Raw genomic sequence first — 26,111 nt, 5'->3', positions numbered from 1 at the left:
TGGCCTGGAGAATTCCATGAATTTTATAGTCCGTAGGGTCGCAAAGAGTCGGACATGACTGAGCGATTTTCACTTAATACCTTTAAGGTCTATCCATATTGTCCTTCCCTCCCATGGACAGAGGAGCCTGGTGGACTATAATCCATGGGATCGTGAAGAGCTGAACACTACTGAGCAACTAAACAACAAATAACAACATACACACACATTTCTGTATGTGTGTGTATGTGTGTGTAAAGCTGTTGTTTGTTGCCTCGGTGGCTTCCTAAGTGCTTGTCTTGAACTTTGGCAGTTACTGCCCATTTCTAACTTCATGGGCATGCTAAGTCGCTTCAGTTGTGTCCAACTCTGTGTGACCCCGTGGACTGTAGCCCGCCAGGCTCTTCTGTCCTTGGGATTCTCCAGGCAAGAATACTGGAGTGGGTTTCCATGCCCTCCTTCAGGGGCTCTTCCCGACCCAGGGATTGAACCCACGTCTCTTATGTCTCCTGTGTTGGCAGGCATGTTCTTTATCACTGGGTCACCTGGGAAGCCCCCCTTTTTGTATAACTATAATCATTTAAAAGTTTAGAAAAATATATGTTTGTATACCACACTCACCAATGGAAAGGGAAATACCTAGAACTATTTCTGATGATAGAAAAGTCTAACAGGTATGAACATTTAGAAGAACATTTTAAAGCTTCTTCTGTCTAAAAAATAAAAATAAACTCATTTTATCCTCATCCAAAAACACCGAGTATTCTTCACATGAGAGTGTTGCTAGGACTCAGGGGACAATTTATAATGATCGATCTGGCTAATTTACAATTAGCTCCACTGGATCATAGAAAAAGTAAGAAAGTTCCAGAAAAACATCTACTTCTTTATTGATTACGCCAAAGCCTTTGACTGTGTGGATCACAACAATATTGAAGAGATGGGAATACCAGACCACCTTACCTGCCTCCTGAGAAACCTATATGCAGGTCAGGAAGCAAGAGTTAGAACCGGACATGGAACAATGGACTGGTTCCAAACTGGGAAAGGAATATGTCAGGGCTGAATACTGTCACTCTGCTTATTTAACTTATATGCAGAGTATATCACGCGAAATGCCAGGCTGGATAAAGCACAAGCTGGAATCAAGATTGCCGGGAGAAATATCAATAACCTCAGATATGCAGATGACACCACCCTTGTGGCAGAAAGCAAAGAAGAACTAAAGAGCCTCTTGATGAAAGTGAAAGAGGAGACTGAAAAAGCTGGCTTAAAACTCAACATTCAAAACTAAGATCATGGCATCTGGTCCCATCACTTCATGGCAAATAGATGGGGAAACAATACAAACAGAGACAGACTTTCTCTTCTTGGGCTTCAAAATCACTGCAAACAGTGACAGCAGCCTTGAAATTAAAAGATGCTTGCTTCTTGGAAGAGAAGCTATGACCAACCTAGACAGCATATTAAAAAGCAGAGACATTACTTTGCAGACAAAGGTCCATCTAGTCAAAGCTGTGGCTTTTCCAGTAGTCATGTATGAATGTAAGAGTTGGACCATAAGGAAAGCTGAGCACTGAAGAATTGATGCTTCTGAACTGTGATGAAGACTCTTGAGAGTCCCTTGGACTGCAAGGAGATCAAATCAGTCAATCCTAAAGGAAATTAATCCTGAATATTCATTGGAAAGACTGATGCTGAAGCTGAAACTCCAATACTTTGGCCACCTGATACGAAGAGCTGACTCATTGGAAAAGACCCTGATGCTGGGAAAGACTGAAGGTGGGAGAAGGGGATGACAGAGGATGTGATGGTTGGATGGCATCACCAACTTGATGGACATGAGTTTGAGCAAGCTCCAGGAGTTGGTGATGGACAGAGAAGCTTGGCATGCTGTAGTCCATAGGGTCACAAAGAGTCGGACACAACTGAACAACTGAACTGAGCTGACGGTGAAGCCTGGGCAGATTTAGGCATGTTTGAATCATTGCTGATACACTTTCCCTTGTGTGGATAAAGAGCCACGATGTTGCCCTGTGTCATATACTGCTCTCCCTTTTTTGCTTATGGGCACTACCCAACTATCCAACTCACCCAGCCATGACTGAGCAATGAAATCTAGAAAAGAAACCAGTCAACTCAAGAAATGGAAAAATTAATACCTTTAAAGGTCTATCCATATTGTCCTTCCCTCCCATGGGCAGAGGAGCCTGGTGGACTATAATCAGTTAACTCAAGAACAACTGAGGTAATTTGCTTGTTTTTGAAACTGCCCTATGAGGAAAGCAATACAAGAAAGCAAATAGTATAATCATATTGCCTGAGTATCCGGAAGCACTGTATTTTCAATTTTAGTGTTTTTCTTTCGTCCGATTCTGAAGTGGAAATGTATTACATCTCAGCGTCTAACACACTGTGAGTGAGTTAAGCATATAATAAGTACTTAATTCAAGAAGACAATGAAAACTACCTTCTATGAGCCTAACGCTGAATGTGATGCTAAAGGAATAAATGGGAAGAGAGGGGTCCAGTTCTCAAGGAGATCACAGCAAACCAATGACAATGCCACAATGCAGCCAGTGCTCTGAAGGAGCAGGCTCTTTAGCTGAGAGCAAAGGGAGGAACAGGGCCTGTGGAGTGAGCCAGAGAAGGGTTTGAATTTCACAATTTACTTAAAGTCTCAGCGCCTCCATTTCCTCATCAACTCAGTAAAGGTAATAGTTCGTACTTAGCAGGGCTGTTGTAACGTTAAGTGGACAGTGTGAGTCTAGTACAGTGCCCGATATAGGGTGGCATCTCAGTAAATATTAACTGATACTTTTGCCAAGAATTATTTGTGGAAATGACCAAAAGAAATTTCCTTGCTGCATTTTTGTACATTTTAGCCACTCCCCTTTATATGAGTCTGATTTTTTTAAATTATTCATTCAATTCATCCTTGGACTTTATCTTATTTAATACTCTCAATGAGCACATAAGATGGATAGGTCAGAAACCACTTCCATTTCACAGATTAGTAGGAGGAAATTTAAATGACTAAGCTGATCAATGATTAGTCCAAGATCACACAGTTTAGAAAAACAGAATCTGAGCAAAGAAATTTTCACTCCCAGGTATTCCCTGGTAGCTCAGCTGGTAAAGAATCTTCCTGCAATGCAGGAGACCCTGGTTCAATTCCTGGGTTGGGAACATCCCCTGGAGAAGGGAGAGGCTACCCACTCTAGTATTCTGGCCTGGAGAATTCCAAGGACTGAAAAGCCTAGCTGGCTACAGTCCATGGGGTCGCAAAGAGCCAGACATGACTGAGTGACTAAGCACGCACAGCATATTCTCACTCCAAATCAAATCAGGACTTTCCTGGCAGTCCAATGGTCAGAACTTTGCCTTCCAGTGCAGGGGGTGCAAGAGAGATCACTGGTTGGGGAGCTAAGATCCCATATGCCTGGTGAACAAAAACCAAAACATAAAACAGAAACAATACTGTAACAAATTCAATAAAGACTTTTAAAAACGGTTCACATCAAAAAAAAAATTTTTTTAATCAAATCAATGTTCCATTACCCCACACTGCCTCTCAGGATGGAGAGAAATTGGGACAAACCTAACAAAATGTACTTCATAATAAGCTTTGCTTGGGCACATTATCTTTGCTTGCCCCCTAACAAGTCTTCAGGTAAATTTCAAGTGAAGGATCAACTTGGATGCAGGAAGATTGGAGAGGACTACTGTCATATCCCTGGAGAAGGGATAGGCTACTCACTCCAGCATTCTTGGATTTCCCTGGTGACTCAGATGGTAAACAATCTGCCTGCAATGTGGGAGACCTGGGCTTGATCCCTGGGTTGGGAAGATTCCCTGGAGAAGGGATAGGGAACCCACTCCAGTGTTCTTGCCTAGAGAATCCCATGGACAGAGGAGCCTAGCATGCTATAGCCCACGGGGTCGCAGAGTCAGACACAACTGAGCAACTAACACTTTGACTTTTGACTGTGATATTGTGGTTTATACATATTTGACTTTCATTCCTGTTCAGGGTACAGAGCTCCTAAAATCTTTGGAATTTATTAAGTGATAAAAGTGATAAAGGTGTCTTATTATTCATAACAAGCTCCTCTTAACTACAGAGTTTATGCTAATGAAGTGACTTTTATAAAACCCTTGAGGATGGGGGCTGGTTGCCAGGGGAACCAACCTGTGATTGTTGTTGTTATTGTTGTTCAGTTGCTCAGTCATGTCTGACTCTTTGTAGCCCCGTGGACTGCAGCACACCAGGCTTCCCTGTCATTCACTGTCTCCTGGAGTTTGCTCAAACTCACGTCCATTGAGTTATCAATGCCATCCAACCATATCATCCTCTGCCACGCCCTTCTCCTCCTGCCTTCAATCTTTCCCAGCATCAGGGTCTTTTCCAATGAGTCAGTTTTTCACATCAGGTGGCCAAGGTATTGGAGTTTCAGCTTCAGCATCAGTCCTTCCAATGAATATTCAGGGTTGATTTCCTTTAGGATTTACTAGGGATGGAACGTTCAGCCCCAACTCCCAGACTCCCAGAGGCAGGGAGGGGAGAAGGGTTTGGAGACTGAGTTCATCACCAATGGCCAATGATTTCATCAATTACACCTATGCAATGAAGCCTCCATAAAACCCCTAAAGGACAGCATTCAGAGAGTTTTGGGATTTGTGTGCTGGGAGAGTGACGCACCCTAAACTCCACAGGCTCTGAAGCTCCCCTTGGATATCTTTTCATCTGATTGTCCATCTGTGTCCTTTAATACCCTTTGTAATGTATCAATAATCTAATAATAAACTGTCTTCCTGAGTTCTGTGAGCCACTTCAGCAAATTAATGGAAATGAAGAGGGGATCATGGGAACCTCTGATCTGCCTGGTCAGAAGCACAGGTGAGGACTTCCCTGCTGGCTCACTGGATTGGAAGCCTGCCTGCCAATGCAGGGGCACATGTGTTTGATCCCTGGTCTTGGAAGATTCCACATGCCTCGGGATGTGCGTTACAACTACTGAGCCCAGGCACTATAACCCTTAAGCAGCAACTACTGAGCCCATGTGCTTCAAAACTACTGAAGCCTGTGTGCCTAGAGCCTGTGCTCCTCAACAAGGGAAGCCATCGCGATGAGAAGCTGGTGCACCCCAATGAAGAATAGCCTCCGCTTGTTGCAAACCTGAGAAAGCCCGCGGGCAGTGATGAAGACCCTGTACAACCAAAAAATTTAAAAATGAATAAATGAAAGAAATGTTTTAAAAAGAAGCACAGGTAACAACCTGGATGTACAATGGATGTCTGAAGTAGGAAAGGGAGGGCAGTCCTGTGGCTCTGAGCCCTTAACACACAGAATCTGACACTGTTTACAGGTGGCAGTGTCAGAATTGAGCTGAACTGCCCTGTATGGGTAGGTGCCCCAAGATGACTGTACTCTTGCTCTCTCTGTTCATCCTCTGCTTGACCAGTGCCTGTGTCACCTACATTCTACTCAGATGACTGACCTTCCCCAATCAGTAGATGCCTGCGTCCTTGCCACTGACCCCAGCTATTAACTGTTCTAGGTGTTAGATCAGAACATCTGCACCCTGAGAGCTTATCAAAGGGGCAGTGAATGGCTGTGCTGTTCTGCTCTTTCCCTGACAACCAGTGAGCCACCCTGATCTCATCCCACCTACAACTGGTAACCTCCCCTTCCCCCTGGGAGTGAAGACTGGTGGGCTGTCACTCCAGAACCTTGCTTCAAAACAGTCTTCCCTGGTGACATATTAGAGAAAAGTCCTCCTGCCAATGTAGGGAACAGGGGTTCGATCCCTGGTCCAGGAAGATTCCACATGTGGCCCCACAACTTCTGAGCCTGTGCTCTGGAGCCCTCTAAAGCCCACGAGCTGCAACTACTGAAGCCCGTGCTCCCTGGAACCTGTTGTTGAGTTGCTAAGTCGTGTCCAACTCAGACCCCATGGGCTGCAGCACGCCAGGCTCCTCTCTCTTCCACTACCTCCCAGCTGCTGACAAGTGCTCAGTCATGTCCCACTCTTTGCAACCCCATGGACTGTGGCCCGCCAGGCTCCTCTGTCCATGGAATTTTTTCAGGCAAGAATACTAGAGTGGGTTGCCATTTCCTTCTCCAGGGGATCTTCCCAACCCAGGGATCGAGCCCGGGTCTCTGGCATCTGCTGCATTGGCAGGCAGATTCTTTACCACTAGCGCCACTTGGGAAGCAATCTGTCTCCCAGAGTTTGCTCAAATTCATGTCCACTGAGTTGGTGATGCTATCTAATCATCTCATCCTCTGCTGCCTCTCTTAGAACCTGTACAAGATAAAGCCCATGCAGCAAAGAAGACCAATGCAGCTAAAAGTAATAAATAAATTTTGTAAAATGTGAGCTCCCTCTATCCATGAAATTGAGGCAGGAGGTAGATGGAACCCCCCCAGCCCCCAGGGTAAATCTCAGGGTAAAATTGATTCTCTGTGGACTGAAACCCCATGACAAGAGTTAAGGGAGAGGCTAGGCCCTGCCCAGACCACATATTTCTCATTCTTGAAGTCAGAAGACCTCCTGTAGACTGAAACTCCAAGACAACAATAGCAGGACAATTAAGGGAGGACTCTGGGCCCTGCCCAGACCACATATTTCTTGTTATCAAAGTCAGGAGACCTCCCCAACCACACATGCACACAAAGGTTCCCTGGAGGTCAAAGGGATGCTCTACCCTTTCGCCTTTTTGGTAGAATCCATCTTGGCTAAGAGAGGCATGCACACACATGGGAGGATCCCGTGATATACCAAACATAGACTGTGAACCAGGCAAACCAAAATGATTGGCCAAGGAAACCCAGAAGAAATGCCACATAAAACTGTTCAGACTGCCACGAGGGCGAAACTCAGTGGCTCTCTCTGAGTCCCCACATGAGTCTATCCACACGTACTGCTCTATTCCTCCTAACAAGCACTTTATTTGTTTCACTACTTTTTGTCTTTGCGGGAATTCTTTTTTGCAAAGCCAGGAAGCCAGGGTCTTGTCACTGACCACAGGTTTAGTGGTTAGTATCTGGTGCTTTCATTGCCGTGACCCAGACTCAATCTCTGGCCAGTGAGCCCAAATCCCACTTCAAGCTGCTGCAGATGGAGGCCCCCCAAGATTGGATCTGGTATGACAACTCGGGAATTTGGAAAGTCAAGGTAAACCATGGGCTTCAGCCAGCTGTCACTTAAGGCCCCTGACTTTCACTCCTGCCTTCTTTCTCTCATCTCCCCTTGGCTTTCTTCTCAAGATTAAAATAATGCTTGGGTGACAGTTGATGCTGTCCTCTGGGACAAGATGGAAACATAATTTCCAACCATGCAGGAGCCCAAAGGGTCTCTGTCTCTCTCTTTCTCTCACTGTCTCTCTCTCACTGTCCTGTGTGAAACCCTCCACTACAGTTTTCTTTTCCACTTTACTCCCACAACAAGTTCTCTTTCTCACTCCTTATCTCCTTCTTATAATATCCTTCTTCTAGGGAAGGATTTCTTAGATATCATTCTTAAGCTGCATCCCAGCCACTGTCACACTCCATGCTGTCTGTCGGACAAAATCATCAGATGATTAATTAATTCTATCTCAGCTGCCAGGAAGACAGAGCAAATGATTTTGGGGTTCTTCTCTTGTCTAGTCTCTCACCTCACTCAACGCCCAGAAATCTACTCTGAGAATTTCTCTGCCTGCTGGGCCTCAAACCTTGAGTCCCATGCCATCTTCCACAGTGCTCCAATTTCCCCAAGTTTCTTCTTTGCATCTATTGGACCCCTTCACTCCAGGCCTTGGTAGCCTACACGTACTGCTAGGGACAGCCTATTAGACTGGCTGCTACCCAGAAGACCAAATCATAAGCATTGTAGATGCTCAGTCACGAGGAATACACCCCAGCATGGAAAGACTCACCATAGGACATAAGCTCTACAGACAAGGGATCCCTCCTAAGCAAAGTCCTGGCAACCAGTTTACACTTAGCTTGAAAACCCTTCTCTAATTGTTGGGTGGGGTGTCCTGCACATGGTATCATAGGGGCCAGAGATGTCTGGTCAGAAATCAATGGGAGAGAAGAGGATGCTTGAAATCCCATTAGGTCCAAAGGGAATTTAGGGGACGCCCTGCACCCCTTCAGGTTAAAACCTCTTGGTAAAAGTTTCCAGGATGATGGATTCCATTCTAGAAGCACTGTCTTGTTCTCAGTTGCAGGTTACTCAACATGGGAGGATCCCCCTCCAAGTCAGAAAAAACATTTCTGGAGTGTATCCTTAAGAACTGGAAATTCTTTAAAACTGAAGGGTTAAAGAAGGAGAAACTTAAATTCTACTGCAGCAGTGCCTGGACTTTTTTTTAAGTTGGGAAATGGAGAAAAATGGCCTGAAAATGGGCCTCTAAATTATAATAAACTTCTGCAATTGGATCTTTATTGCCGCCAGATGAGAGAGTGGAGTGAGATTCCCTATATTCAGGCTTTCACAGTCCTTTAGCAAAATCCTACCCTATGTGGCTCCTGTAATTTAAAACCTGGAGAACAGAAGACTCTCCCAACACTTTAGATGATCTCCTTCTAAGCTCTGATCTCCCAGGGTGGAAACCTAGGACATCCTCCTCCTGACAGTATTCCCACCTAGCCAGTCCACCCCTCATATTAGGCAGAAACTCCAAAAATTACAACTTGGCCCACAAATGCCCATGCCCCAGCTCCTAGATGTGGCCTTTGGGGTATTTAATAATCAAGATCAAGCTCAGGAGGAAGAGAGACCCCAGCGTGAGAAAAGACAGGCCAGGGCTCATGCAGAACTGATAGCTGTTTTGGCAGTCATGGTTGGTGACCTCAGGGGGTCCAAGAAAGTTCAACTATTCGTCTGGAAATAAGACCAACAAGAGGAAATGCTACAAACCAAGTCAACTGGCCACTGTGCCCAAGACTGCCAGAAAGAACCTCCCCACCCCGGGCTATGCCCAGATAGCAAACAAACGGGTCACTGGAAGAGGGACTGCCCCCAGCCCCTAAGGGGAAGGGGGACTTTGGCTCCTGAGATGGCCATGCTGAACAACTGGGGTGGCCCTGGGGATTCTGGTGTCTCCCCCCAGTGAGATGCTAATCTCCATCAGGGATCCCTGGGTAGTCCTTGACTCCCATGGCAGAAAAGAAAATTGATTACTTACTTGATACAGTAGCCACTTTATTTTGTCTTAGTTTCTCACACTGGACCTCTCTCCTCCAAAAACTGTACTGTGACTCGTGTGGATGGAAAGCCTCGCACTATTATTTTACTGGGCATTTCCCTTGCCAATTTAAACAGCAGTGGATTTTGCATGCCTTTCTAATTGTGCCTCAGTGTCCTACCCCTGTCCTTGGGAGAGATCTTCTGAGCTCCCCCAGGGCCATACTCAGGTTAGGAGGCCCTGAGCAGACTTTTATCTTGACTCTGACTAAGACAGACCAAACCATTCCCAGAGACAAGGTCCTATTCCCAGCCATATCCTACAGGCAGTAAACTCTTAATGAGACAAAGGAACCCCTGCAAGGGCAGTAAAGGCCCAGCCTATAAGAATGAGCCTTGGGCCAGAAACTGCCTATCCATAAAGCAAGTGCTCGGGCCTGGTGCACTGGGAAGACCCAGAGGAATCGCGTGGAAAGGGAGGGGGGAGGGGGGATCGGGATGGGGAATACGTGTAAATCTATGGCTGATTCATATCAATGTATGACAAAACCCACTGGAAAAAAAAAATAAAAGGTGTAATTTATGTACCAAAAAAAAAAAAAAAAAAGCTTAAAGAGAAGGGTTTACAATCCCTCATGGATAAATTCCTAAAAGCTGACTCCATGAGTCAGATATTTGCCTTTTTACTTTAGTTCTGTAAATCCTCCCCTTCTGTTCTATAGAAGAAACTGGCATCCAGACCCTGACAAGCTGGTTATTTTGAGACATTAGTCGACTATCCTCTCGGTCAGTCAGCTTTCCGAATAAAGTCGCATTCCTTGCCTCAACATCTCATCTCTTGGATTTATTGGCCTGTTGTGCTTCGAGCAAAGTGAGCTTGGACTCGTTAACAGGCAGCGGCGAGTTAAGTTTTATTTGGGGCAAATGAGGTCTATAGCCTGAGAGACAGCTTCTCAGATAGCTCTGAGGAACTGCTCTAAGAAGGTCAGAGGGGAGGTCAGTATGTATATGATTTTAGTGAAGGGGACACATGCCATCAAGCATGCATTTTGGCAGAAGGTTGCTGCAAGTCACATGGAGCAATTGTCTCCATTAATGATTTTCATTCTTTTATAGATAGGAGAAGATGTGAGAAACTGGGCTCATAAAATCTTGTCACCCACATATCTAACTCTCTGAAGGCCTGTTCTGCCAGTGTTCCCTAGAGCACAGAGTGCTTCATTCCTAATTTCCACCCTGAACTCCTTTCAGGGCATGTTGAAAATCAGCAACTGAGTGGTTAATGACTTAATTCTTGTGGCAGCAAATAATGAGTGACAATTTTTAGTTGGCATGGCTTCCCAGGTGGCACAGTGGTAAAGACTCTACCTGCCCATGCAGGAGACGCAGGAAACAAGGGTTTGATCCCTGGGTTGGGATGATCCCCTGGAGGAGGAAATGGCAAACCACTCCAGTATTCTTGCCTGGGAAATCCCATGGACAGAGGAGCCTGGTGGGCTACAGTCTATGCGGTCACAAAGAGTCAGACACGACTGAGCACACACACGTCATTTACACAGGTTTCCTCATCTGTTTCCCTATCTTGTGCGGAGACCAGATAACTGTTTAAAACAGTACTTACAAGCCTGTCTCATTTCCTAACTCTAAGAGAGGCATCTGTTCCTTTAACCGATTCAGTGAATCCCTTCCTCCAGGAGCCTCTGTAGAAATAGGTTCTTCAAAGACCAGCCGGCAACTTGATCTAAACTTCCTCACTTGCCTGTGAGTCAGAGTCCCTGAAAACAGGCTTCCAAGAGCAATCTCCAGACTACTGACACCAAGTTTTTCCTTTCAGACCACAGCCGCTTAAGAACCTGCATCGAAAATGCAAGCTGCATCTGCTCCAGTGGTCATTGTAACTCAGCCCGGAGTTGGAAGCGGTCCAGCACCTCAAAACTCCAACTGGCAGACGGGCATGTGTGATTGTTTCAGCGACTGCGGTGTCTGTAAGTGCTGGGGAAACCTGTAACTGACTCAGAAGTGAATTTGAACATTGTTGTTGTCCAGTCTCTAAGTTGTATACAACTCTTTGTGACCCCATGGACTGTAGCATGCCAGGGTCCTCTGTCCTCCACAGTTTACTCATATCTTTCCTTCATTTCTCCCTTATGGTGTAATAAAAGTTCTCCTCTCATTCCAAGATACCCTGCATGTCAGGCAATGCTTTGCTAACAAAAAAATCCTGTACTGATTGTAAGTTCATTCTTCTTCACCCTTCAAAGGATAGTCTTACTCCTAAAAAAGTTCTGGAGTTAAGTAAAAAAAAAAAAAAAGGCAATGATTTGAATAATGAACAGGCTTGGCCTAATATAAATAAACCATACATTATATTAGAAGAGATGTTTAAAGTTTAACTTTATTAAAAAGAAAAAAGACTGCTTTTGTTACACATCAATTAAACTCACTACAGTTACACTGTGCCCCATACACAAGGGTTCATTTTCATCCATGGTTTCAGCATGAGCTCACATAAGCATTATTTTTATTTATACATTTAGGATTGTTATACAGATAAGAATAAAGAATTCTGAAGGCAATTAACTGCTCAGTGGGTAAAATATCTCTAACTCTGCTTCATTTTCTGCTTTGTTTCATTTTATGAGATCCAAGTATACCTGAGAGAAGAAAAGCTCGGGGTAAGATGTGCATGTCAGAGAGGCCAAATGCTTAGGTCTCAACACCAAGCAAGAAACAAACAAACCTGCCTACAAAATAAAAAATAAAACAAATTTTACTCAGAGGTTTTTTGTTCATTTGTTTCTTTCTTTCACCTGTTTCAAATCTACCCAGTGTTCTGAGACAGGGAACGAAAACCTATTAACCTTTAACTTGGCAGAGGAATTAAAATTTGGAATGGAGTTGATAATTACATTGAAAAGCATAGAGGGAAAGAATCACCTGGGACATGGAACCACTGAACTTGTTGATTTGCTCTCCTTGTCCTGCTGCATGACCCGGGCTGGTCACTTGCACTTCTCAGGACATTAGTTCAACATCTGCAAATCATAGTGATCATGAAACCACAACAGTAAAACCTTCTAAAGAGGAATATTCTAATCCTCCAAATCCTAGTGTTGTTACTTGAATAAGTGAGTTACAAGTTCTAATATGAGCTTAAAACCGTCACATAGAATTTCTTAAATCATAGATCTGACCAAATCATTCTCCCTTCTTAAAATATTTCAGAAGTTCTTCATGATTTCTGTGACCCCCTCTGAACACTCATACTTCCAAATCGTCCAGTCTCCACCCTGCCTTGGATCCAGCTTCATCCCCATTCTTCCCCCATCCCTGGTTCCAGCCATGTTATGCAAATCCAGCCATTGCTAAGACAAACCAAGTTATCTAAACAGGCTCTTTCCCCTTTCCTTAATCTATAAAATTCCTAATCATCATTCCATATTCAGATCAAGCAGCAGCATCTTCCCAGAGCACTGGAGGCCCCATTTCTGTGAGTGACACCTCGGCTTCTTGAGTAGGTTCCTGTTGGAGAACTTCTCACGTTATTTGACCTCACTCCTGGACTTCAGACGGAGGCATTGTGGGTAGTGAGGATAACCTCTGAACGGGGCCAGGTTTCAGTGAGTCATCCAGTACATGGAAGAAGGCAGTACAAGGGGGGCCGGGGGGAAGCTGATGTGATGTTGAACAGGAGCAGTGAGGACGGCCTTGGCAGCCGACTATGTGGGAAAGGCCCCAGGGCTTGGAACTGCCATCCATGAGCACACCCTGACTCTCAACCATGGTGGAGGGCAGAATGCAGTAATTCATACCTCTGTTTTCACGCATCCAGGTCTCTGCGGCACATTTTGCTTCACGTGTCTTGCGTGTCAAGTTGCAGCTGACATGAATGAATGTTGTCTGTGCGGAGCAACTGTCGCGATGAGGACCCTCTACAGGACTCGATACGGCATTCCGGTGAATCTTTTACAATATTGTATCATTCGAATATGCACCCACATTCAAAATAATTGTGATAAACATGGAGGCCATTTGATGGTATCTGTCAACTGAACTGGGGCTTCCCAGGTGGCGCTAGTGGTAAAGAAAGAGGCAGATGCAGGAGATGTAAGAGACATGGGTTCAATCCCTGGGTGGGAAAGATCCCCTGGAGGAGGACATGCCCGCAGGCATCAACTAAATTTGGTTGGTAGGCGTTTCCTGGCATGTGCAACCTGGCATGTGCATTCTATTATTGTAACAATAGATCCTCTGGTTATATGACCTCCTTCCACATCTCTGTGAAAACCATAGAAAACAAACAACTCTCATATTTGCAATGTATGTCATACAACGGAAGAGGATTGTTCAGAGCCATGCCCATACTATGCCCCAAGTACATTACATGTTACATCACAAAAACCTCGCACCATCCCTGTAAAGTAAGTAGATCTACCACATTTTACAGATGAGAAAAGTTTTAAAAGGTAGAATAACTCAGGCAAAGAAATGCACTAGTCGAAAAGGAGTCATTACTCAACTCTAACTTTTCATGCCTGCACACTCCATTACACCATGCTAAGTCACTTCAGTCACGTCTGACTCTCTGTGACCCAATGCACTGTAGACCACCAAGGGCTCTGTCCACGGGATTCTGTCCATGGGATTCTCCAGGCAAGAATACTGGAGTGGGTTGCCATGCCCTCCTCCAGGGGATCTTCCTGACCCAAGGCTCGAACCAGCGTCTCTTATGTCTCCTGCATTGGCAGGAAGGTTCTTAAGCACTAGCACCACCTGGGATGCCCCCTTCATTACACCATAAGCTTCACTTATGTAACAGAAGGTTTTAGTGCTCTCCAGAAACAGAACCAAAAGGAGATAGAGATGATATGAATATAGATATATAAAGAGAGCAAGAAGTTTTAAGGAATTGCCTTATATCATTGTGGGGACTGGTAAGTCCAAAAAGCAAGACAGGCTGACAGGCTGGGAAGAGTTGCAGAGTCCAAAGGCAGCCTGCTGGCAGAATTCCTTCTTGTTCAGGGGAGATTGCTCTTTCTCTATTAAGGCCTTCAAAAATTAGGTGAGGCCCACCCACATTCTGGATGGTTGCTCTAAGTTTACTGATTTAAGCATTAATTTCATCTGAAATATTACCCTCACAGAAACATCCAGAATAGCATTTGACTGAATATGTGGGTACTATGGCCTAGCCAAGTTGACACATAAAATTAACCATCACAGAACAAATAAATAGAATATTTAAGGAGCTAATTTTACTCCATTGAAACTATTTTTTTGCTTAAAACATTTGTTAGTTTTTTAATCATAAAAATATTACATGTATAGGTAATTTTATGACAAATTTAAACACAGAGATATATAAAATAAAAAGTGAAAATCTAACTGCTTTATGCCCAATTCCACTATTCAGTGATAAAAATTTTATTAATATCAATAATTTGGTGTGCATCCTCCTATAAGGCTTTACCTCTCAGTGGTAAAGAATCTGCCTGCTAATGTAGGAGACACAAGAGACACCAGTTTGATTCCTGGATTGGGAATATCCCCTGGAGTAGGAAATGGCAACCCATTCTAGTAACCTTGCCTGGAAAATTCCATGGGCAGAGGAGCTTGATGGGCTATATAGTCCATGGGGTCACAAAGAGTCAGACACGACTGAGCATTCAGTCTTTGGGCTTTTGTTCTCCTCTAAGGCATATAAATAGATAGATAGATTAGATATAACTACACCTATAACTCTAGAGCTAAACATATGTGGTTTGGGATTTGCAGGGCTCTTTTATTTTGTTTCTATGTTTTAAATGAGTTCATACTATATTATAACCTGTTTTTTTCCACTTAATATAAGGTAGACCCCCTTTATGTCCGTAATATAGATTCTTTTTCATGTCTACATAGTATTCCATCATATAGATTATTTACTTAATCACTTTCTTATTGATGAAACCTTAAGTAATGCTGCAGTTGTACACAGCATTTTGTACACACTGGTATTTTTGTAAGATAGTATACTGTTAATAGATTTGATTGATAGATCACAGGATATGCACATTCAAAATCTGAAAGGTACTATCTATTCACATACTTTTGTAATCTTTCCTTCTTTTCCCCCACTTCTTCCCAAAGCAACCACCAATATGCTTTCTGTCACTGTAGATTAGTTTTCATTGTCTACCATTTTATATAAGAGAACTACATAGTGTGTGGGCTTCCCTCGTAGCTCAGCTGGTAAAGAATCCGCCTATAGTACACGAGATTCCAGTTCAATTCCTGGGTCAGGAAGATCAGCTGAAGAAGGGATAAGCTACCCACTCCAGTATTCTTGGGCTTTACTAGTGGCTCAGCTTGTAAAGAATCTGCCTGCAATGCGGAAGGCTTGGATCAATCCCTGGGTTGGGAAGATCCCCTGGAGAAGGAAACAGCTACCCTCTCCAGTATCTTGGCCTGGAGAATTCCATGGACTGTATAGTCCATGGGGTTGTAAAGAGTTGGACAAGACTGAACGACTTTCACTTTTCACCATACAGTGTACTATTTTATGCAGCGTCTTTCACTCAGTATGATTTTTTGAGGATTCATCAAGTTGTTGTGTACACTTAAAATGTGTTAGGAAGGCAGATCTCATGCTAAGTATTTTTAACCCCCAAAAAAATTAGAAAAAAAAAAAAGAAAATATTTGAATGGCAAATAAGTACATAAGAAGATGTTCAACATCATCAGTCACTAGAGAAATGCAAATGAAAACCATAGTGAGGTACTGCCATATATCTATTGGGACAGCTAAAATAAACAGACTAACTCACACCAAGTGTTAGCTTATATGGAGGAACCGAAACCCTCATGCACTGATGGTTGGAGTGTAAAATATAGTTTCTTAAAAAGTTAAACATACACCTGCTTTTTGGCCCAGCCATTCTGCTCCTAGATATCTACCCTGCAAAAATACATATCCATATCAAGACTTGTACACAAATATTTAGAGTAGTTTTGCTTGCAATAGCCAAAAACTGAAAAAACATCCCAAATGTCCCCCAGCAGGTGAATGAATAAACAAATTGTGGTCTATCTATCCATGTAATAGTATACTACTCAACAATAAAAAGGAATGAACTATTGATAAACACAATTTGGATGAATCTCAAGATAAATATAATATTAAGTTGTGGGTAAAAATTTCAGGATCATCACTAAAAGGATAAAAATTAGTTGTGGAACATCTGAAACTACTAAAAGGGGACTTCGCTAATGGTCCAGTGGTTAAGACTTCACTTTCCAACGTAGGGTGGGGCATTCGATCCCTGCTCAAGGAGCCAAGATCCCACATGTCTCAAGGCCAAAGAAACAAAACATGAAACAATGAAGCAATAATGTAACAAATTCAATAAAGGCTTTAAAAACGGTCCCCATCCAAAAAAAAAAAAAATCTTAAAAAAAAAAAATTACTGCTAAAGGGAACAAAGGGCTTCCCTAGTGGCTCAGATGGTAAAGAAACTGCCTGCAATGCAGGAGACCTGGGTTCAATCCCTGGGCTGGGAAGATCCCCTGGAGGAGGGCATGGCAACCCACTCCAGTATTCTTGCCTGGAGAATCCCCATGGACAGAGTAACCTGGCAGGCTATACAGTCCATGGGGTGGCAAAGAGTCGGACACAACTGAGCGACTAAGCATAGCACAGCAAAGGGAACAAAAGGAACCGGGAAAGGTCTATTCAGCCAAAAAAAAAAAAAAAAAAGGTAGGAAAAATTAACATTTGATGAATAGGAAACATAGAACAATTTGCCTGTCTCATCGGTGGGAATGATTTAGATGTCTCTGCTGTGCTAAAATGTCTTTACCTCTTACTGTTTCTCTTAACACTTTTGTGGTGAGTCCTTGGGAGCCTGGCCTCTTATGCAATGGGTGAATAGCTCCCCACTTATCTCACCCCTCTTCTTTGCTGGGGCCCCAAAGCCCACATGAGGTTGTCCGTTAAACTGCTCTGCACTGTGCCCCAGGCAAGGCCGCAGCTGGCCGTTCTGGGCTGGCCCAGCCACAAAAGCTGGCTTCAGTTACCCTCCCGTCTTTCATTCCCCAGCCTGTTCCTTCCTCCTTTCTGATCTCACAGGTTTAGGTTTGGGGTTTATCTAACGCGGTGCCCCTGATTATGTTAAGTTTCATGTTCCTGAGTTCTGTTTTACTTTTCTCCATCAACATAATCCCATCTGCTTCATTTTTTTTTTTCAAAAATTTCTGAAGATTTCTGGCTCACTAAGTCCCCCCAGCCCTATTTTCTAGTGCGGCTTGAATGTTATTTAACAAAGCTCTGCAAGCACATAGTTGTTAAAATTACCTAATTTACAAGGTTTGTTGAGAAAAATAATAGTCCCCAAACTTCTATTCCCCATTTCCTCTTTCCCAGAGCTGTTTTCCTCCATATCTCCAAATTGTAGACTTGTATTGCTACCTTTTGACTGTTCAGTTGGGGGCGTTGTCTAGGGGCCTCCCATCATGGAAGATGAGAATTTAGTTCTGTTTTCTCCCCCTTCTGCACCACGGACATGCACTCTACCCCTACCCCACTCCCTCCAATATATGAAGTGAAAGTTGTTCAGTTTTGTCCAACTCTCTGTGACCCCATGGACTATACAGTCCATGGAGTGCTCGCTTTGGCAGCACATATATTATACAGTCCATGGAATTCTCTAGGCCAAAATATCGGAGTAGGTAGCATTTCCCTTCTCCAGGGGACCTTCTCAATCCAGGGATCAAACCCAGGTCTCCCAAATTGTAGGTGGATTCTTTACCAGCTGAGCCACAAGGGAAGCCCCCCTCCAATATGATTATATATAATTTTGGCTAAGTCCATATTTAGCATTTACATTATGACACCTATATTTGCTCTTCAGAGCTGAGTTGAATTGTGTAATGAACAATGATTGCCTTTTCTACTAAACTTAGTTTTTCCTACTATTAATAACTCTTGACTTTTTCATTAGGAGTTTTCCATTTACTTAGTTAGAAGTAATCCAATCCCAAACTCTTTCCAGTTTTCTAAATCTCTTCCCTAAACATCACACAGACATCCTATCACCTTCATCTTCTTGATGAAATCACTCCGTGACCTGCTACCCTTTGAACCAGTTTTCCATTCCTCATGCTCTGCTTCCGCCCTGCCATCTCCATCATCTTGACCTGGGGATTCCTTTAACCAGTCCTGCATGTTAGGTTCTGGTTTCTTATACCCCACATCCTCTTCTTTCTTAGTTTGCTTCTTCATTCTGGTGGGGGCACCCGCTAGGAGCTTCCTGATGCAGGGAAAGGGTACAGGAGAAAAGAATTTTGAGATTTTACTTCCTGAAACTGTTTATTTTACCTTCCTTTGATAGTTTGTTGGATATTTTCTTCTTTTTTTTTTTTCAATCTTTCACCTCTCTTTAATATTTTACCTCTTTTGCCTCATGGACTCTTTTTCCTTTTTAAATTTTATGTATTCACTTTTTTTTGGCTGTGTTGGGTCTTTGCTCCTGCGAAGGCTTTTCTCTAGTTGCGGCACACGGGGGCTACGCAGTGTGTGGGCTTCTCACTGCAGTAGCTTCTCTTGTCGCAGAGCACCGGCTCTAGAGAGCATGGACTTCAGTAGTTGCAGCACATGGACTCAGTAATTGCAGCTCCTGGGGTCCAGAGTGTGGCCTCGATAGTTGTGGTACAGGGGTTTCGTTGCCCCATAGCATGTGGGATCTTCCCAGACCAGGGATCCAACCTGGGTCTTCTGCATTGGCAGGTGGATTCTTTACCACTGAACCACCAGGGAAGCTCCTGGTTGGATTGCTTCTATTTTCAATATTACAAAGTGCAGGAAAACATTTGATGTGATAAAAAGAGACAGGAGTTATGTGGATAAATCAGCTAACGTTTTCCTGAATGTATCCATCCCAACTTCAAATTCAAAGCATCAGCGACTTCTGCTTCTCTTCAAAATGTCTTGAAAACCCACGAGCCTTTATTTCCACATAGGTGGATTTTTACATTTCTGTTTCTTTTCTATTTTCCAACAGGGATCCATTTGTGATGACTACATGGTGACCCTTTGCTGTCCTCTGTGTTCTCTTTGCCAAATCAAGAGAGACATCAACAGAAGGAGAGCCAATCGCACTTTCTAAAAAAAGAATCAATGGTAAGTCCCAGAATCTGTGAATGTTTAGAAATGTAATTAAGGGCTTTGTAAACAAAGTATTATTTTGAACAATAATTCAATAATAGCAGTTCTTTAAGTCTTTCAAATGTTATCTTAAAAGAAAGATAGATTTTGATTTCTTCTTATGAAGAAGATAGCTGTACTGGCTTGTTCAAGCTACTATAACAAAAAGGCCTGAACAGGTTAAACATCAGGAACTTATGTCTCACAGTTCTGGATGGTGGGAAGTCCAAGATCAAGGTATGAGCCAGTTCAGTTTCTTGGCGAGGGTGCTCTTCTTAGCTTGCAGTTGGCTACCTTTTTGCTGTGTCTTCAAAGACTAGGGAGAGAAAGTGTTTTGGTCTTTCCTCTTATGAGGATAGTAATCCCATCATGGGGACCTCACCTTCATGATCTCATCTAAACCTTATTAACTCCCAAAGGCTCCAACTCCTAATACCATCACATTGGGGGTTGGGGTTTCAATATCCCAGTTTTGGGAGCGGGACACAAACATTCAGTTCATAACTCTATATATTGAAACTGTATTTTTATAAATAAAGGGATGACTTTTCTAGACTTCTCAGAATTCTAGTGGTCTATTAATGAAACACCACTTGCAAAAGCATATATATATATGTATTTTATATATATATATAAAATACAAGAGTGTGGTGAGATACAAAAGTAGTGAATACATGCTCCTTCCTAATACAAACAAACTGACAAAAGAAACTGGTAAATAATTACAAAGTAGTACAGCAAGTGAAAATTATGTTACATAAATTTGGGTTGATTGTGGCATAAAGCATATCAATACTTGAGGTGAGGTTAAACAGAAAAGTCTTATTGGGGATGGTAGACTTTGAAAGAGGTGGAATTCTATATAGAATATTTGGAAATGTTATGTAGAATGTCATCATCTGAAATTCAATCAAGTTATTTTTCAACTCATTCTTCCAAGATTCTCAGAATTCGCTATTGAGGATGTAGTAAAGTAGAAATCAACATGATTTTTTTTTTTAACATGATTTTGATGATCTTCTATAGAACGTATCTTGAGTATGGGAAGAAAACATTAATTTTCCCATGCTTTGCAAAAATTCCACTTCCTTTCTCAAGTGAATGAGAACTCTGTACAGGTTAACAAACAATAACACTTGGAAGGTGCGTTTTTAAATATTCATGTGTGTAGCACATAATGTCTCAAGCACCTAGTACCGTGTGGGACACTGTTAGGATTTGGGGGAACAAAAGGAGATAAGTTGGTCCTCTTGTCCTTTGAGACTTTATACTCCAAAAAACAGCGTTAATAAAATGCAAACTTTTACCAGTGCCTTTAGACAAAGTGCTATTTTATGCTCAGAGGTAGAAAAGATGATATTCTGTGAGATGTACAAGTGAAAGTTTCTTGAAAGAAGTGGTTTTTGATTTTGAAGAGGAAGTGAGCATCAGGGTCTCAAGAGGAAATATGTGGCACCCAAGCTGTGGGAAGAGAAGGATTTAATGAAACCACCTGCAGGGTGGGTGGGAGGAGACAGGAGATGGGAACCATGACCAGCCCTGGGCCTCTGGAGGAGGGGAGGGAGCAGTGACTAGAATCCCAAAGGAGAAAGCTGTATGATGGCTTCCCTGAGCGGACCTGAGCAGCCCAGGGCAGCCCTGCAGGAAGGAGTCACCGGGGAAGGCGCCCTGACCTCACGTTCTGACGTCCTTCTGGGCTTCCCATTGGCTGAACCCACCAGGAAGGCAGAGACAAGGATGGTGTTGCTAGGGTACACAGGTCAGCCTCCCAGGGCAGAGTGCAGGGTGGACAAGGGTAGAAATAGAGCAGATGGGACCAACAGAAGATTTCTGACTCAAGATGGGAATTTAAGGAATGGAGATGGGTGTTGCCTCTCAACAGCAGCATGAGTGAAACTATGTGCTGTGCTATGCTAAGGCGTTCTGTCATGTCGGATTCTTTGCGACCCTACAGACCGTAGCCCACCAGGCTCCTCTGTCCATGGGATTCCCCCAGCAAGAATACTGGAGTGGGCTGCCATGCTCTCCTCCAGGGGAGCTTCCCAACCCAGGGATCGAACCTACGTCTCCTACGGCTACTGCACTGCAGATGGATGCTTTCCGGTTGAGCCTCCAGGGAGGCCCAATGAAACTACAGAGGCAAAAAGAGGAAAAAACATATTTATGAGTTTAGGTTCCTCTTGGCAGGAACACATAGGGGGGGAAATAATGAGAAATGAAATATTTTACTGCAGTGTCATGAAAACTAGGCTAATGATCTGGGCTTTTATTTGGTAAGCACTGGGGAGTTATTTTGGGGCTTCCCAGGTGGCCCTAGTGGTAAAGAATCTGACTGCCAAAGGAGGAGACATAAGAGACACAGTCCCTGAGTCAGAAAGATCCCCTGGAGGAGGGCATGGCAACCCACTCCAGTATTCTTGCCTGGGGAATACCATGGACAGAGGAGTCTGGTGGGCTACGGTCCATAGGGTCTCAAAGAGTCGGACACGACTAAAGCAACTTAGCATTCAGGCAAGGGAATTATTTTAGGTTGTAAGTAAAGGAGTAACATATGTAGAGTTATGTTTTAGAAAAATTAACCTGGTAATGGTATGTACACAGACTGGACAGGGTAAGGTCAGAAGCAGAGGTGGCCTTACATCATTTCAACACTGTTTAAATAAACACATGAGACAATTTGGATAAAACATTAAGAGCTATCCACACATACATAAATCCTGGCATCTGAGCCTTTTTTTTTTTTTAACTTCAAGGAAACTATCTCTCTGAATTTTTAAGCTGGTTTGATGTAAAATATCTTAGTGGTCCTGACTCTTGCTCATCAGCTTGGACCCTACATTATTCATTGACAATAAAACTTTACATATCCAAATATCTGTAATGGGAGAATCAAAAGATAAAGATTAAAGAATAATATGATTTATGTTAAAAACAGACTGAGAAAATTTAAAATAAAAAAAAAAGACTGAGGCAAAGAGGTATAAGAACCAACTAAAAAGGGAGAATAGACAGATTTCCCAGAAGTACAGAATTTTACATAATTAATGAAGGTGTGCCTCCTATAAGGAAAGAAAGCATTATTTCCCACCTCTTAAGTATGGTGTGCATAGTGACTTTCAAAGTGTACAGTATGAAAAGGGGAAGGGGGTGCGGGAATAACCTTGGAAGACTAACCAGGTGGAAAAACTGGACAAAATTACTTTAGCCAGTTATCATCAGTGGTGTCCTGTTGATAGCATGTACCCCTAAAATGATGTGATGAAACTGGTGCTTTACCTCTGTGGTCTTCCTCTCGACACCCCATAACTCCAGTCTAACCATCATAAAAACATCAGACAAAAAAACTGAGGCCCATTCTGCAAAATACAAAAATTAAGGCAGATTCTCCTCAAAACTGTCAAGGTCATCAGAAACAAGAAATGTGCAGTCACGGTTTAGAGGAGCTTAAGGAAACTTAATGAGTAGAGGTAATATGCTATCTGAATGGGATCTTGGAACAGCACAGGGACATTATGTAAAAACTGAGCAATCTGAATAAAGGACAGTCTTTGATTAATAATCTATCAACATTGGTTCATTAGTTGTGATACACCTACCATAGTAAGATGCTAGCCAGTAGGGAAACTGGTGCAGTTATATGGGAACTCTCTTTGCAACTTTTCTATAAATCTAAAATGATTCTAAAATTAAATCTTTATTAAAAATTAAAAAGCAGATTGAGAAAATTTAACCTTATTCTTTTGTGTCCTTCGTAGGTGGAGAGCTCCTTTCTCCCCCTTTCTTCTGTGGTCGCTCTCCTGACCCGGTGAAGAGCTCAACACCTCTTCAGCTTTTCCACTTCCTGCAATTGAAATATAATTGACCTTTTTAATCACAATCAGTGGGGTTTAAAACAAACTGAACTTTTATTTCAAAGGAGTGTTATCCCTTAGTTTTGCCAAATGGTCCAGCATAGTTTCTCCTTGCTATTAAGTTTTCCAGCTTATAAATTCTGATTACATTTTAAAATATGATCAAATAAAAGATTTTACAAGCATGATTCTTTACAGTTCTTTGCTCTCAATAAAATGTCTTACTGTCATTAGTCAATTCCAAGGGCCAATATCATAATTTTGTTCTTATAGTTTGTTTTCCTAACAGGAGATTTTGGTCCACAGCAATTCAGCTCTCTTTCATTTAAGAAGTTTAAGGGAGAGAGAAAAAGACTACAGATAACTATCCTAAGTCAGTGGTCCCCAACCATTTTGAACCAGGAACCGGTTCCATGGAAGACAATTTTGCCATGAATGGGGGCTGGGGGTAGGGGTGGGGTGGGGTGGGGCCGGTGGAGGAGAGAGAGGGAAGGATGGTTTCTGGATGATTCAAGCACATTACATTTATTGTGCACTTTATTTCTATTATTATTACATCAGCTCCACCTCAAATCATCAGGCATTACATTCCAGAGGTTGGGGACCCCTGTTCTAAGACACTTACAGGACATTTAACCAACGCTTTCCCTTCTTTTCGTGTTATTTACAAGCATTATTAATGCTGGCAAAGCAACAATGCACTAGGTTCTGCTTCCCAACTGCATGCTTGATGGTTTCATTGTTGTGTTATTGATTTTCTCTTTTGCATATGAGGTATCAAAGCAAGTAATAAAAATTCAATTGTCAAATTCAATATGATTCCATTTTGGTTAAATACTGATAGATAAACGTGTGAAGCAATCATTTCTTTTTTTCACATTTCTTGTCCTGTTTATCCTCTGCAACATTTTGCCCTGCTGAAAATCTCACTTCTTAATTTCCTTTCTTTCTCCCCCTACACTCCTGAGTCCATTTCATTTGTTGGGGTGGAGGGTGGGGGAAGGCAACCTTCAGACCAGTAGAAATATCTATTATAAGTAAAAATATCTATTAGTAGAAATATCTACTGTAAGTAGGTATTTCACTATAAGTATATTGTGAAATTTCAGTGAGAAAAAATGTAAAACCACCTGGAACTTTATAGGCACTCAAACTTGAGTCCTTCGCCCCCTTTTTTCACTTGCCTTATAGATGTAGGTGTTTTGCCAAGTTCTATCCTGGGTCCACTCCTTTCACACCTCATAGTCTTCCTACTGCTGCTGCTGCTGCTGCTAAGTCGCTTCAGTCGTGTCCAGCTCTGTGTGACCCCATGGACCGCAGCCTACCAGGCTCCTCTGTCCCTGGGATTCTCCAGGCAAGAACACTGGAGTGGATTGCCATTTTCTTCTCCAATGCATGAGAGTGAAAAGTGAAAGTGAAGTCGCTCAGTCGTATCCGACTCCTAGCGACCCATGGACTGCAGCCCACCAGGTTCCTCTGTCCATGGGAGTTCCCAGGCAAGAGTACTGGAGTGGGGTGCCGTTGGCTTCCCCGCATAGTCTTCTTGCTGCTGCTGCTAAGTCGCTTCAGTCCTGTCCGGCTCTGTGCGACCCCATAGACGGCAGCCCACCAGGCTCTGCCGCCCCTAGGATTCTCCAGACAAGAACACTGGAGTGGGTTGCCATTTCCTTCTTAGAATCATCTATTCTCATAGCTTCAAATGCCTCCTATATACCAAGGAGGACTGTATTTCTAGTTTCTTCCGTACTATTGATCTTCAGAATGTCTCTTCCACTGCCTACAAAACAAGTGCTTCTTGGTGTTCCCCTACCCACTCTCTATCCAACAGGTCAAACGATTTCACTACCCAGGTTTTCAAGGTAATAAATCTAGATACCATTGAAACCTGAATTGTCTCATCACACCCTTCTCCCTTCTCCTCACATCTACTCAGACACCAACTTCTGTCACTTAAACTCCACTTGATAACCCTAGTGGATGATCTGTTTTATTTGTTCCTATATCCACAGTGCCTAGAAAAATGCCTGACATCTAGTAGATACATACGCAAATCGCTTTGGCCACCTAATACCAAGAACTGACTCACTGGAAAAGGCCCTGATGCTGGGAAAGATTGAAGGCAGGAGGAGAAGGGGACAACAGAAGATGAGATGGTTGGATGGCATCACCAACTCGATGGACATGAGTTTGAGCAGCCTCCGGGAATTGGTGATGGACAGGGAAGCCTGGCGTGCTGCAGTCCATGGGGTCGCAGAGTCAGACACGACTGAGCGACTGAACTGAAGAGATCAATTATTGAATATATTACTCTGTCCTCTCCTCTTTGTCTCCACTGCCAAGAATGTAGTCCAAGCCCACATTACGTCTTTTGAGATTCATGTTTATAGCTCCTGAGTTAGTTTCTCAGCCTCTAGTATCTCCAGCTCCCATTGCTTTCTCCCCAGTCCATCCTTGTACACTGCTTGCCTTGAGAAAATTGTAAACATCCTAAAAAAAATTTCCCTGATCCTTCACGATGTAACCTCAATCTACCTCTTTAGCCTATTCTCCCACCATGTTTTCACTCTCCAAAGTTCCTGTTTTCCCTACTTCAAACACACATACTTATTTCAAATTTCCAATTCCAAATGCTCATTGCTTATATATAAGCAATTGACCTTTAAAACATATCTATCCGGTTGTGCTGGGTCTTAGTTGCAGCACTCAGGATCCTCACCGCGGCACACAGGATCTATCACTGCACTGTGTGGGCTTCTCTAGTTGTGGCACCGAGCTCAGTAGTTGCAGCGTGTAGGCTTAGTTGCCCCACGACACATGGGATCTTAGTTCCTGGACCAGGAATCAAACCTGCAACCCCTCATTGGAAGGCAGATTCGTAACCACTGGACCACCAGGGAAGTCCTGAAAGCTACTGACCTTTGT

At 43.1% G+C, this 26,111-nt stretch overlaps 1 protein-coding gene across 1 annotated transcript in view; it reads left to right on the top strand.

Annotated features, from left to right (window-relative positions):
- PLAC8 (placenta associated 8) overlaps nt 1-23,374 on the top strand; it is a 31,412-nt gene extending 8,038 nt beyond the window's left edge. Inside the window, exons 2-5 of the mRNA XM_043448270.1 lie at nt 10,993-11,143; nt 12,991-13,115; nt 19,196-19,314; nt 23,094-23,374. Of these exons, the coding sequence (XP_043304205.1) occupies nt 11,023-11,143; nt 12,991-13,115; nt 19,196-19,300 (351 nt within the window). The 5' untranslated portion in view covers nt 10,993-11,022 and the 3' untranslated portion in view covers nt 19,301-19,314; nt 23,094-23,374. The remainder of the gene's footprint in view (nt 1-10,992; nt 11,144-12,990; nt 13,116-19,195; nt 19,315-23,093) is intronic.
- Nucleotides 23,375-26,111: the final 2,737 nt, after the last annotated feature.

The sequence above is a fragment of the Cervus canadensis genome, chromosome 26 (genome assembly GCF_019320065.1).
Source record: "Cervus canadensis isolate Bull #8, Minnesota chromosome 26, ASM1932006v1, whole genome shotgun sequence".
NCBI classification, from domain to species: Eukaryota; Metazoa; Chordata; class Mammalia; order Artiodactyla; family Cervidae; genus Cervus; species Cervus canadensis.
This window is presented reverse-complemented; position numbering and strand designations above follow the sequence as displayed.